At 58.2% G+C, this 13,290-nt stretch overlaps 1 protein-coding gene across 1 annotated transcript in view; it reads left to right on the top strand.

Annotated features, from left to right (window-relative positions):
• ZC3H7B (zinc finger CCCH-type containing 7B) overlaps window positions 1–13,290 on the top strand; it is a 44,690-nt gene that overhangs the window by 28,953 nt on the left and 2,447 nt on the right. Inside the window, exons 10-22 of the mRNA XM_075553631.1 lie at window positions 238–562; window positions 1,293–1,351; window positions 2,090–2,189; window positions 2,956–3,117; window positions 5,445–5,650; window positions 6,783–6,883; window positions 7,771–7,952; window positions 9,225–9,310; window positions 11,740–11,873; window positions 11,956–12,061; window positions 12,155–12,263; window positions 12,496–12,629; window positions 12,731–12,894. Of these exons, the coding sequence (XP_075409746.1) occupies window positions 238–562; window positions 1,293–1,351; window positions 2,090–2,189; window positions 2,956–3,117; window positions 5,445–5,650; window positions 6,783–6,883; window positions 7,771–7,952; window positions 9,225–9,310; window positions 11,740–11,873; window positions 11,956–12,061; window positions 12,155–12,263; window positions 12,496–12,629; window positions 12,731–12,894 (1,868 nt within the window). The remainder of the gene's footprint in view (window positions 1–237; window positions 563–1,292; window positions 1,352–2,089; window positions 2,190–2,955; window positions 3,118–5,444; window positions 5,651–6,782; window positions 6,884–7,770; window positions 7,953–9,224; window positions 9,311–11,739; window positions 11,874–11,955; window positions 12,062–12,154; window positions 12,264–12,495; window positions 12,630–12,730; window positions 12,895–13,290) is intronic.

Here is a 13,290-nt window from a genome sequence, read left to right on the forward strand (position 1 = left end):
CCTAGGAAGGGTGCAGGATCATGAAGAGGCAACATACAAGAGGCCTTCACAGAGTTCATGGAAAGATGGCACTGTCTACTTTCCATGACCTTTCTGAAGCCCCCTTGTATAACCAGAAGCATCAAAGAGGCTTCCTGGCTTCCAGCCATTGGACAGGGCAGGAGCTGACAGTCCTGGACGGGGCTGGCCACTTCCTGCTCCGACGATGCTGAGCCCTCCTCTTTGTCCCCCTCCCAGTCTCTAGTCCAAGGTGGCCTGCCTGGCAGTGGCCTGCCCACTGAGCTGCCCCAGCTGATACCCGTGTTTCCTGGGGGGACGCCACTGCTGCCACCGGTGGTGGGCGGCTCTGTCCCTGTCTCCAGCCCACTGCCCCCTGCCTCCTTTGGCCTTGTCATGGATTCCTCCAAGAAGCTGGCCGCCTCTGTGCTGGATGCTCTCGACACCCCCGGCTCTGCCCTGGACTCTCTGGACCTGCTGCCGTACTCTGAAAGCCGCCTGGATGTTCTGGACAGCTTCGGCTCTCCCCGAAGCTCCCTGGACAAACCTGACTCCTTCTCCGTGGGTGAGGCCTGGGAAGCACCTTCAGGGCACCCCCTCCCCCATGCAGTCTCCCAGGGTCCTCCGGGGAGGTTGAGGAAGGTGCTGAGGGCAGGCAACCAGTGAGTGTCCAGCTGTGCCTCCTGCAGTTCAGAAAGGGCCTGCAAGGGCCCACAGAGGCAGAAGTGGTCCTGATGTGCAGGGGTGGTGGGTGGGAGCAGTACCCAACATTCTACAGGCTGGAGGCCAGGCACTCAAAGGGGACGTGGATCCACATAGCCAGGAGTGCTCACTCTGGAACTGTGAGGGCGCCCAACTGGAGGGGGACTTCCCCGGGGAGCAGGAGCTCAGAGGGGGTCCCCAGCCTCAGATCCAAGATTCCTGGAGGTGGTGGTGACTGAGAAGGGTCCTGAAGGAGGGTCCCCCATGTGCGAAGTGGAAGGGACGGTGAGCAGACATTGACCAGCAGTGTTTGGGACCATGACAAGCATGACACACTCCTTGCTAACACATCTACACTCCCACTGTCCTCAGCACAAAGTGCACACAACAGGGCTTGACTGACAGTTCTTCCAAGGTTAACTTCATGTCCCATCACCCCAGGGGAACAGGACAGTTGGGATCTGCCTGAATAGGGGAGGGTGCGTGGCCTGGGGTGGCCTCTCTAAGTTGGAAACACTTCAGCAGCAGCTCTGTGATGGCCCCTTGAGCCCTCCAGAGCCAGGCAGGTGATCCCTATTCTTCTCCCTGCCCAGAGGAGACCAATGCCCAGGACCATCGTCCCCCAAGCAGCTGTCAGAAGCCAGCCCCGTCGGTGAGTGCCTTGGGCAGAATCCATCCGTGACCAGGCCCCTCATGTCCTCCTGGGGCTGGGGAGAGAGTGGTCCCGGGCACTGGGCTAGAGTGATCCTTCTGCATATGACAGGGGGTACTTCCCAACGTGGAGGCCCAGAAGAGGGCCCCTCAAAGTTGACAGGCCAGAGATGACCTCTTCCAGCCTTCCTTCCCCTTGTCTTATGGAAGAGCACATAAAGGCCAGAGAGGTTGAATGGCCTCCTGGGGGTGGGTGCCATCCCATCCCTGGTCTCCGGACCAGCCAGGTTCTCAGTTTAAGGTCAGAGAACCTTCCCAGGAGTTGGGCTGCCCGTCCTGTCCTCAGCCCAAAAGCTAATAGCATGGCTCCTCCCTCCGAGTCTTGTCTTCCTACCCATCTGCTGATGACTTGGGTCCATGCAGTTGGGGACTGAAGTCCCAATTAGGGCCCCTCTCCTTGCTTCTCGTGGTGGGCTTTCATCTGAAGAAAGGTCCAGGGCCTAGATCACCATTGCTCCCCACCCCCACCAATCTAGGGGCTTCCCAAGATTGGGCCAGGCCTTCTGGGGGGCTCTTGGGCAGCCAGGCCACATGGAGCTTCCAGCTGAGAGTCCCAGTTGTGGTTCAGCTCCTGTGTGACTTGGGGAGGGTCCTAGTGCACCTTCTGGTGTCTCTGATGGATCCTGGTGATCCCAGTCCCACTCCTATACCCAAGAAGGGCGACCTCCTCCCATTACAGCCAGAGCCCTCCATGCCCAACACTGCCCTGCTCATCAAGAACCCCTTGGCTGCCACCCACGAGTTCAAGCAGGCCTGCCAGCTCTGCTACCCCAAGACAGGTAAGGCCACTGCTGCTGACGCCATGCCCTCCTCCCTAGGGATCAGAGAATCGCAGAAGCTTAGAAAATCCCAGAACTAGAGTCCTGGCACACCTGCCACAGGTAGGGGTGGCCAAACAGAAACCACTCCGGGCATTTGGCGAGGAAGGGACTCCATACCAGAGTTAACACTGTCACCAAGGCCGGATGAGCCGAGGCCAGGAGGCCCCCTATGCTGCTCCCATGCCACGGCCAAGGTCAGGAAGTGACACATGTGAGTCTGCAGGCTGGGAACTGTGGCCTGCAGGCCCATCAGGCTACTGCTGCAAAAAAAAACAGGTGCTGAAGTCAGACAGAGACTGCAGCTCACTGGTTGGACTTGAAGTAAGCCTTACCCAGAATCTTTGCAGCAGAGGGATCTGGGAAATGTAGTCCTTGGCTGCAGGCCCTTCCTGTCTAGAAGACAAGCAGCAGCTCAGAAAGGAACCCCAGAGCTAATACTCGATAGTCGTGACTCTTAGATGCTCCGGATTCTTAGGAAATTCCATCTGCCAGAACGCCACAGGCCTGAACATCTAGAATGCTGTTCTCTTAGATCCCAGTTACTCTTCAGTACATGTTGCGCTGTGAAATTAGAACCTCAGCTGCCTAGAATCGTTCCCGGCCCTTAGGAGGGGCTGCTGTGGCAGGGTGGGGCGGGTTTTCTGGCTGGCAGCGGGGCTGCCGGCTCTGCCCCTGGGGCTGTGTCTCTGGCCTTACGCCCTGCCCGCTGTCCTGTCCCCCGCAGGCCCCCGGGCAGGTGACTACACCTTCCGAGAGGGCCTTGAGCACAAGTGCAAGCGGGACATCCTTCTGGGCCGCCTCCGCAGCGCTGACGACCAGACCTGGAAGCGCATCCGGCCCCGGCCCACCAAGACCAGCTTCGTGGGCTCCTATTACCTGTGTAAAGGTGTGTGTGTGTGTGCACAGGGGCTGCCCACCCTTCTGCTCCAATCACAGCTTCTGGGAGTGATGACAGACTGCCTCAGCCCACCCCAGGCTCTCGGGGTACAGGCGGAGCCTGAGACTGCATCTGAGTGAGGATAGCTGGCTTGTCCCTCCGACTGGCTCTGTAGAGAGTCGGGGGCATTGGACTTTCAGAGCAGGAGGCTCAAACGGTTGATGGAGACCTGATTTCTGGGCCCACCATGCCCTCTCTGTTGAGGCACATGAAGCAGGACTGACCATCCAAGCTGCCATGCGCTTCCTTTGCTCCTTGAAGCCTCTGCCGGGGTCTTGGGAAGCCTTTCCTGCCCCTGTCTCCCGAGCCCACCTGTACCCCAACCTCGGGGCAGAGCCGACGGACAGCTCAGGTCACAGTCTGTACTGATTTACCTGCCATCCGCTGGTCCTGCTCTTTTTGTTTGGGTTTTGCAGTTTGTGTTGTACTTTAGGGGGGTGCTGATGGAGCACACTGGTCTGTCAGTTCCTGGACGTCAACCACGTTCCCACAATGTGTCAGCACCCTCCCCGCTTCCACCTGGTCCCCGTTGCCTCCTCTACCTTCCCATCTTTGCTTCTGGGCACACTTTGGCCTCTTGATCGCCTGTGATTGCTCTGAGGAACGAGTTCCTGTTGCTGTTGATTTTCTTTTTCTTTTTTTTTGCTGTTGATTTTCATGGGGGCCTGTCTATCATTCAAAGGAGCCCTGGTGCCATAGTGGTTCTGAGTTGGGCTTCTACCCAGAAAGTCAGCAGTTTGAAACCACCAGCCGCTCCTTGGGAGAAAGATGAGGCTTTCTACTTTCCTAAAGAGTTAGCAGTCTAAGAAACCTACAGGGGCAGTTCTACCCTGTCCTATAGGGTGGCTGTGAGTCAGCATCTGGACTGGATGGCGGGGCGTTTGGAGTCTATTATTAGAAGGAAAGGCAAGGGAGAGAGGAGGAAAGGGACCAGGAAATGGCAGGGCGCGGAGCCTGATCCTGAGTGCCTCGCTCAGACTTCCCGCTCCCTGACCCCCTTGCTTGTTATTTCTGATTTCAGTTAGTCCGCCCACCTGTCCAATGTCCTCAGTGTATGGAAAAGGTGACTGAAGGTCAGAGCAGAACTTGCCCAGAGTCATCCACTCGAACCCCAGTGCAGGTCTGCCTGATGCTGGAGCCTGCCCTGTGCTTGTGCTGGTGACTATTGTCAGGTGCTGTGGGGATTAGTACTCAGTGCTGTTCAGTACTCGGTGAATGGCCAAGGGGGGAATAGCACTCGTCTATTTATTGATTTTTTTTTAACTAACATTGTATTGTGATTTCAGTGAGATTCTAGATTCCCATTTAAGCGTTATAAGGCATATTGTTCAAGGAGCTCTGGTGGTGCCGTGAGATAAACATTGGGCTGCGAACTTCAAGGTCAGCAGTTCAAACCCCCCCAGCCACTCTGAGAGAAAAAGATGGAGCTGTCTGTAAAGATTTACTGCCTCGGAAGCCCTAACCAGGAGCACTATGGGGAGAGTAGGGATCAGCTCGATGGCAGTGGGTTTGGGGGTGGCACATATTTCTCAGGGACCCTAGTCACATTTTCCAGAGGCGTCACCTTCTCATTCATTCCCTTCTGGGTGTTTCCCTTCCCGTCATCTGCTTTCCCTGTCGCCTCATCCTTCTGGCTTTGGAGGCCTTCCTTGTTGGCCATTTGGTCTTGGAGATGAGTGTTTTTAAAGGTGCACAGTTCTCGTGGATAAAATTCTTTATTTGGGAGCTTTTTAATGTAGCTAAAAGGTGTCTGCAGTGGGTAATTTCCATTCCAGGTGGATGGAGTATCTCGCGGTGTCCTCGACTTGTTATGCATTTGATCTGCTCCACGTGTTTCTCCTGTTCTATCCAGGGGTCCATCGCTTGTGGCCCCATCAGAATGCTCGCCGATGGTGGCGGGGCACCATCTAGCTCTTCTGGTCTCAGGGTTGATCATGAGTCCTGCAGACTGGTTTTTTCTCTTATGTCTTTGGTTCCCTAGACAAGAAAAGATAGATGTGTGGACTCCTACAAAGTCCTCTTCATTCCATCCATCATCTTTGACCCACAAAGAGGCGACCTTGTGGGGTGGGGGCAGCTGAGTCAACAGAGAGGGGCCCCTGAGCTTTGGGAAGGGCTCTGTTCTCCAGATCCCTGCGGGAGGCTGACCAGCCACTCTCACCTGGGTCAGAGAGGAGCTGCGACCCACCATGAGCCACCGGGTACCGTGGTGGCAGTGGTGGCACTGCGGGCTGCTGTCCCCGCCTGGCGGCACGTGTCCTGTTGCCTCTTTGCAGACATGATTAACAAGCAGGACTGTAAGTACGGAGATAACTGCACCTTCGCCTACCATCAGGAGGAGATCGCCGTGTGGACCGAGGAGCGGAAGGGCACCCTCAACCGTGACCTGCTCTTTGACCCGCTGGGGGGCGTCAAGCGGGGCAGCCTCACCATCGCCAAGCTCCTTAAGGAGCACCAGGGCATCTTCACCTTCCTCTGCGAGGTACCCACCTGCCCGCCCCCTGAGTCTATGGTGCAGGCCTGCCTGGGGGATCTCTCAAGCCCACTCCACCATGGACTATCAGGTCTGGGGCTCTGGAGGCCAGCTCCATTGCACCGGCTGGTTCTTCCGATGGTCCGAGATGTTAGACCTCTATGTCCCGTAGCTGGAGTCCAGATCCTAGCCAGCCCCCTCATGTGGTGAAGGACAGGGAGGCCTGAGAGGGAGGTGATGACCCTCACAGGACAGGGAGGCCAGAGGGGGGATGGTAGCCTTTCTACCTGCTCTTCCCCAGCCGCTCCCACCCAGGCTGAGCCAAGCACTCCAGGCCCTCATCTGATTGGCCCATTCATTGCACAGATGACGAAGCTGAGGCTCAGAGAGTTGACACAGGTTCCCCGAGGCCGGTTCAGTACAAACCGGAGCTTTCAGCCCAGGCTGCTGCTCCCTAGAGCTCATGCCGGTGTCCCTGCTGAAGGTCCTCACAGCCATGTCCCTGTAAATCAGGCCCACCACGGCTTGCCCTAGGACGCCCGCACACCTTCAGTGCTGCCCACTCTTCCCAGAAAGGTGTCTGTGGCCTCACTTTCCCCCTTTCCCCACCCCTCCCTGCGTTTCTGTAGCTCTGTACAGCTGTGCATGAAGCACGAGGGGCCAGGCCCAGTGTGGACCCAAGGAGGGGGAAGGGAGGGTGCCCATCTTGGACCTCCTTCGTCCATGCCCCTCAGGGATCAGTGGGGCCTGGGAGCACCCGTGGGCAGCAGCCTGTGGTTTCAAAGCCCTTGCCCGGCCCGTTCCTTCCTGTGCAATGTTTCACAGGGAGGGGACTGAGGTTCAGGCAGAAGTAGCCTCTCAGCCCCGGGGATTTGGAGTTGGGGGAACAAAGAGGAGGTCAGGGCAGAGGAAGGGAGCCCAGGACCAGGTCACCCATCAGCTCGGCCACAGAGCAGGCCCCACCCCCAGAGATCTGCTACGACCCAAGATAAGGAATGCAAGGTCCTGCTGCCCCTTTCCTCAGGCAGCTACACACTACACCCTCCCCTGGTGACTACTTCCCCCATCCTGAGTGACCACTCTTAGCTCACCCCCTCCCCAAGTGACAGCACAGGGTCCTAGCCGCCCCCCTCCCGGGCAGATCTGCTTTGACAGTAAACCCCGGATCATCAGCAAGGGCACCAAGGACTCCCCATCTGTCTGCTCAAACCTGGCCGCCAAGCACAGTTTCTACAACAACAAGTGAGTGGGCTGGGCCTGTCCCCGTGGGGGGTGGGGGGACAGGAGGATGTCATCCCTCCTAGGACACCATTGCCTGGGGAAGCAGCTGAGGCCAGCCGGTGTCCCTGGCTACAAAGGCAAGGGACCAGATTTGGGCCAGCAGTCAGCCATGGGCCTGGGAGGGTCACTGTTGGGCCCCTCCCCACCCTAAGCACCCTCATTCCTGAGGTGGCAGCAAGGGGAGTATCCATTTTACAGAGGGGAAGGCTGAAGCTTAGAAGGACTTTTCTCAGCTGACAAGGGATGTGGCCAGGCTCCTGACTCCTGTCCCAGCCTCTCCGCTGTGTCCTTCAGTGGCAGACAGTTGAAGGGAGGGGCCGGGTGGATTGGCACCCACTTTCGCTTGCTCCCCATGGCTCTGCCACAGTGGGGGTGTTGCAGCCCAGCCCTGGTGTCAGACAGACCTGAGTCCAGTGCCCTGCTTTCTGTCCTCTGCCTGCGAAACCCCTCCACATCCCCCTCTGCAGAAGAGCTGACCATGCTGATGGTCAGGCTTTTGGGGAGGGTCACGATTCCTGACCTGCCGGGGGGCACCTGGCCATGATTTCTCCAGGTGCAGACCAGCTCTTGGCACCTGGTGGGAACCTGGAGGGCATGCTCCCCCACCTGCCGGTCCACCCTCATTTAGCCCCCTAGCAGTGTGTCTACTGCCCTCCTCCTGTGGCCACTCTTTGCCAGGCTGGCCCCTGTCAGAGTCCAAGAGAAGCTGCAGAACTGGGACTTTGGACCCTTGCTCCCATGGGAGGAGCCTCCCTGGGCTTGCCTTGCTCTGGGCAGAGGGGCCCTCAGGAATGGGTGGGCGCAGGGGGATGGGGGGACTGCCAACCGCATTGGGCCCCTCCCACCAGGTGCCTGGTGCACATCGTCCGCTCCACCTCCCTCAAGTACTCCAAGATCCGCCAGTTCCAGGAGCACTTCCAGTTTGACGTGTGCCGCCACGAGGTGCGCTACGGTTGTTTGCGGGAGGACAGCTGCCACTTCGCCCACAGCTTCATCGAGCTCAAGGTCTGGCTGCTGCAGCAGTACTCGGGTAAGCAGGCGAGCAGGACCAAGCCACAAGGAGGCTGTGGGGAGGGGTGGAGCACCTCGGCAGCCTCCAGAGGGGTGTGCAGGCTGGGGCACCTCAGAGCTCCCTTGAGCAGGTGTGCTACCTGTCCATCACAGAGCACATGAGTTTTTTCCTCAGACGGCTTTCAGTGTTCCAAGATTCACCCCTGCCCAGACAGTGAAGTGTGGTGTGGTGTGGTATGTGGTATGGAGCATGGTGTGGGTTTGGTATGGAGTGTGGTGTGGGTATGGTACGGTGTAGTGTATGGCATGCTATGGGTTATGGTGTGGTATGGGGTTATGTAGGTGGTATAATATCATGTATGGTATGTCTATGATATGGGGTATGATATAGGATGGTGTGGGGTACGGTGTTGTATCGTGTATGGTATGGGGTAGGGTGTGATACAGTATGGTGAGTGGTATAGTACAGTTGAGGTATGGAATGTTATAGTATGGCATATGGTATATTATAGTATGGAATATGGTATGGATATGGTATGATATGGGGTATGGTATGCTATGGTATAGGATAATGGTATAGGGTATGGTATGGTATATGGTATGGGGTATGAAATGGTATGGGGTATGATGTACAATTATAATATTATAACAGGGACTCAATACTAGGAACGTGGTCATAGGGGGCAGTGCCAGCTCAGCAGGCACTCAGTGACAAATGGCTGCTGCAGGGTGGAGCCCATAGGACAAGGTCAAAGAGAAGTCACCTGTGGGAAAGGGATGTAGAGAGAATGGGGGCTGGAAGAGGCACTGCCTGGGCCTCAGCTGTGTAGGCTGGGCAAGCAGGGAAGGTGTGGGAGGGTCTGGACCACCAGGGTAGGGTACCCTTTACTGATCTTGCCCACCATAAGCTGGTGAGCCAAGCAGCTGGGCAGGCTCAGAACCCAAAGAACCATGAGCCAGAGGCTGCCCATTGGGGGTGAGACTGAGGCTGACCCCTTACAGGGGTGATAGAAGGGTACTGGGGCGCTGCTGACACCAGGCCACGGTTCAGAGGCACACACGTCTGTACTGCCCATGGCTTTCTTGGCTCGGACCCAGGAGGGCGCGGTGCAGGCTTTCTGTGCCCATTTTGGAAATGAGCAAACAGCCCGAGGACGAGGTCCGTCTGGAGCTGTGCTTTCCTCCAAGAGGAGCTCTCCCCCTGGGCCCTGTGGGGTCCTGTTACTGCACAGACATGCCCTGCCTCTCATCTGCCACACTCTTAGTAACACTGTATCCCCCTCCCCCCCAGGCATGACCCACGAAGATATCGTCCAAGAATCCAAGAAATACTGGCAGCAGATGGAGGGCCATGCAGGGAAGGCCAGCAACAGCTTGGTAAGGCCCTCAGCCCAGTCACCTCTCACCCCAGGAAGGACAGGTATCTGCCAGGGCCATTGCAGGGCCACCCCGATGTAGGTCAGAGTTGAACTCTGGCCCCAAAACTGGTTTTCCGGGTCATAGATTGCCAGGACTTTGTTCTGAGGTGCATTGAGCCTGGGTGGACAGAGACCAAACCAGAGTGGATTCAAGCCACCCACCTTTCAGTTTAGCCAAAGGCAGTAACTGATCACACCACCCAGGGATCTCCCCACCCCTGCAGCCCTTTCCTGTGTATTAGTTTCAGTCTTACCAGAAAGTTTTAATAATAGCACAAGGTTTCTGTCTAGCCTTTTCTGGACTTCCTAAATGTGAGCACTTCATATGTACCTTGCTCTGTACACGCACATAGGAGGAGGCTTCAAAAGGCTCCCAGCAAAATTCCACCACCTTTTCATGCCCTTTGTTCAAAGCCTTTTGAAGCCCCTTCCCACACTCTTGAATATGCACACATATTTATAAACATCAGTGTACACCCTTTTCTTTCCTGGACCACTAAACAGAGTGTTCCTGCGCCCCTCCATACTCCCACGTGTAAGGGCCGGCTCCTCCTACATAGCCTCCCTCTCACAGCAACATTCCGCATTGCCAGCGCCTCTGCTTTGATGAATCACAAAAACCCCGGAAAATACATTGTGTCTGGTCAGCCCTGTCTCTGTAGTCTCCTTTGATCTAGAACAGTAGTTCTCCACCTTCCTCGTGCCTCGACTATTTCATACAGTGCCTCATGTGGTGGGGACCCCCAACCATCACATTATTGTCATTGCTACTTCATCACTGTCATTTTGCTACTGTGATGAATCAGGCAGCCCCTGTGAAAGAGTCGTTGGACAACCCCCCAAAGAAGTCGCGAACCATGGGTTGAGAACCGCTGATCTAGAAGCATCCTTCTGTCTGTCCTTGTGTCTCACTGCATGGACATTTACTTTTGTAAGACCCTTATTTATTCTGCTGCTGCTGTAGTTGGAAATTCAGCCAGAACCATGCCAGCCCCACTTGTCCACGCACACCCCGTGGCCTCAATGCGTTCTTCCAGTGGCGCCCCGAGGCGCTGGCTCCTCCCTTATTCACTCACCACCCCCTGCCATTCCTAGCTGCTCTTTGGAGCTCCTCCTCAGAGGGAGGGCTGGTCTCAGGACACTGAGTGACTGTGAGGTGAAGCCCCAGTGCTGCCCACACGAGAGACCGCCCACCCACTGTCATCTTCTGGGGGTGGCAGGCTGCATACTCTGACAGTCACCTCCTACCTGGTCCTTTTCTTTCTGGGCCATCCCCTCTGACACACACAATACCACCACCACCACCACCCATGGCTGGAAGCAACAGGACACCGCAGCAGCATCCGTCAAAGGGGGCCCGGTCCCTCAGAGTGTTCACTGCCCAGCAGGCTGAGCTAGAGGAGGAGCCTGAGGCAGGTCACAGGAACCTCAGCCCCCTAATTCTGGGGCCCTGCCTATCCCCACTCCCCACCTGCTGCCACCTCCCATCCCAGCCTGGCTCAGGAGCAGGGGCTCTGGGTCAAGGTGGACTGTGGGGAGGCAGGAGGCTGCTTGCTGGCCAGTGGCTGGTGGAGTAGGAAGCCAAGGCAGGGATAGAGGCTAGAAGCTATTTGGTCTTGGTCAGCATCTTGGCCTGAGGTATGTGTGTGTCGGGGGCGGGGGTAGGTGTCAGTGCCTTCTCTGGGCCCCCACCTCTGACAGCTGCAGTAGGGACTCAGTGAAGCAATTGTGTCAGGAGTATGGTGGCCAGGCCTCGTGGCCAGCCTAGTTCCTCAACTCCCTTCTTGTGAGAAGCAGGGGCAGCACAGACCAACTGCCCTCTGGTCTGCCCCTAGGATGGCCTAGGAGTCCTGGTCTGAGTGAGAGGGAGCTGCATGGGGCCCCTGCCCCTGTGGCACCAGGGAGACCTGCCCAGTAGTGGAGGCGAGAGGGAGGCAAGACTCCAGGCCGAGTGGTCCTTTTTCCCTGCCTCTTGCCCCTCCTTGTCTCAGGTGTGCTGAGGACCAAACTCCTGCCTGTAGAGCAAACACCAGGCAGATGGCAAGGAGGGAGGACCCGAACCCATGGCTGCCAGAGCTGGACCTTGGCCCCCTCCCCCTTCACCCAGGGCACTGCCCTCTCCTAGACCAGCTGGCTCACGATAGTTGAGGTCCTGGATGGGCTCTGAGGCTGGCCACCAGCCACCTGCCACCTGGAGGGTGTGGTGTTTGAGCCAAGGTTTGGAGCCAGGGGACTAAGGAAAGGTGGAAGGACACCTCTGCAGAGGTGTCAGCATGGCAAAGGCGGGGATCCGTGGCAGGGCTTGCAAGTCCCACAGGGCAGGCTCTGGGGAGGCGGGCGGGCCTCTTGACTTCGGCATCCACAGCTCGCCCTCCCCCCACTCCTCAGGGCGCCTCGAGGTCCCACGGGCCCAGCACCTTTGACCTGCAGATGAAGTTCGTTTGCGGCCAGTGCTGGCGGAACGGGCAGGTGGTGGAGCCTGACAAGGACCTCAAGTACTGCAGCGCCAAGGCCCGGCACTGGTGAGCGTGTGGGCCCCCCGGGGCCACAGGGAGGCCAGCTGCCCCGAGCCCTCCCCAGCCAGCCTCCCCCTCTGCCCTGCAGCTGGACCAAGGAGCGGCGGGTCCTTCTGGTGATGTCCAAGGCCAAGAGGAAGTGGGTGTCGGTACGGCCGCTGCCCTCCATCCGTAACTTCCCACAGCAATACGATGTGAGCCCTGAGGGGCTGGGGGGTGCGCAGCAGGGCCTGGGGTGGGGAGGGTGCAGCAGACTCTGACACCCTTCTCGCCTGGCTGTCCCCCAGCTCTGCATCCATGCGCAGAACGGCCGCAAGTGTCAGTACGTGGGGAACTGCTCCTTCGCCCACAGCCCGGAGGAGAGGGACATGTGGACCTTCATGAAGGAGAACAAGAGTGAGTGGGTGGGGCTGGAGGGAGCGAGGGAAGGAGGGGCGGGGCCTCACCTGGCATCTGGGGGCGCGTCTGGGGGCGGGTCCATAACCCGCTGGACGGCCAGCTGAGCTGCAGGGGTACCCGGGGCACCCTGACTTCCCATCTGCTGGGGAATCGAGCTACGTGGGGGATGATGGGTAGTACTGACCACAAAGGCACCTCACGGGTACCCTGTGTCGCACCCCGCCCTCAGTCCTGGACATGCAGCAGACCTATGACATGTGGCTGAAGAAACACAACCCGGGGAAGCCAGGGGAGGGGACCCCAATCAGCTCCCGGGAAGGCGAGAAGCAGATCCAGATGCCAACCGACTACGCCGACATCATGGTACCGCCCCCCAGCCTCTGGCACCGGGCCTCAGGGCAGTGGGAGGACGGGCTGGGCCTGGCTGGGAGTGGGTGCCCACCGTGGCGTGGCTGTGCCCCCAGATGGGCTACCACTGCTGGCTCTGCGGCAAGAACAGCAACAGCAAGAAACAGTGGCAGCAGCACATCCAGTCAGAGAAGCACAAGGAGAAGGTGTTCACGTCGGACAGCGACGCCAGTGGCTGGGCCTTCCGCTTCCCCATGGGCGAGTTCCGGCTCTGCGACAGGTGCTGGGCGCGGGGCTGCAGCGCGGCAGGGGATAGAGCCAGAAAGCCCTCCCTGGGGAGCCCGGTGCGCTCAGTGTGGCTCTGCTAGCCCAAAGGCCAGCGGCTTAACCCCCCCCCCAAGCACCGGGGAAGAAAGGCGTGGCAGCCTGCTTCCCTAACGATGGCCCGCTTTGGAAACCCCATGGGGCAGAGACTCTGCCTTTAGGGTGGCCGTGAATGGGAATTGACCTGACAGCAGTGGGTTTGGGGTTTGTTTGTTTTGGGGAGGGCGGGATTGATGTAGATGTGGACAGGTGGGGGGCCCCAAGCCTGTCCAGCCCTCTGTTTTCAAACCTGAGACCAGCCGCTGGCAGTGGTCATGGGGAGGGCCAGGGGTGTGGCCAGTGACCGACCGCG

Source organism: Tenrec ecaudatus, chromosome 6 (assembly GCF_050624435.1).
Source record: "Tenrec ecaudatus isolate mTenEca1 chromosome 6, mTenEca1.hap1, whole genome shotgun sequence".
Classification (NCBI taxonomy): Eukaryota; Metazoa; Chordata; class Mammalia; order Afrosoricida; family Tenrecidae; genus Tenrec; species Tenrec ecaudatus.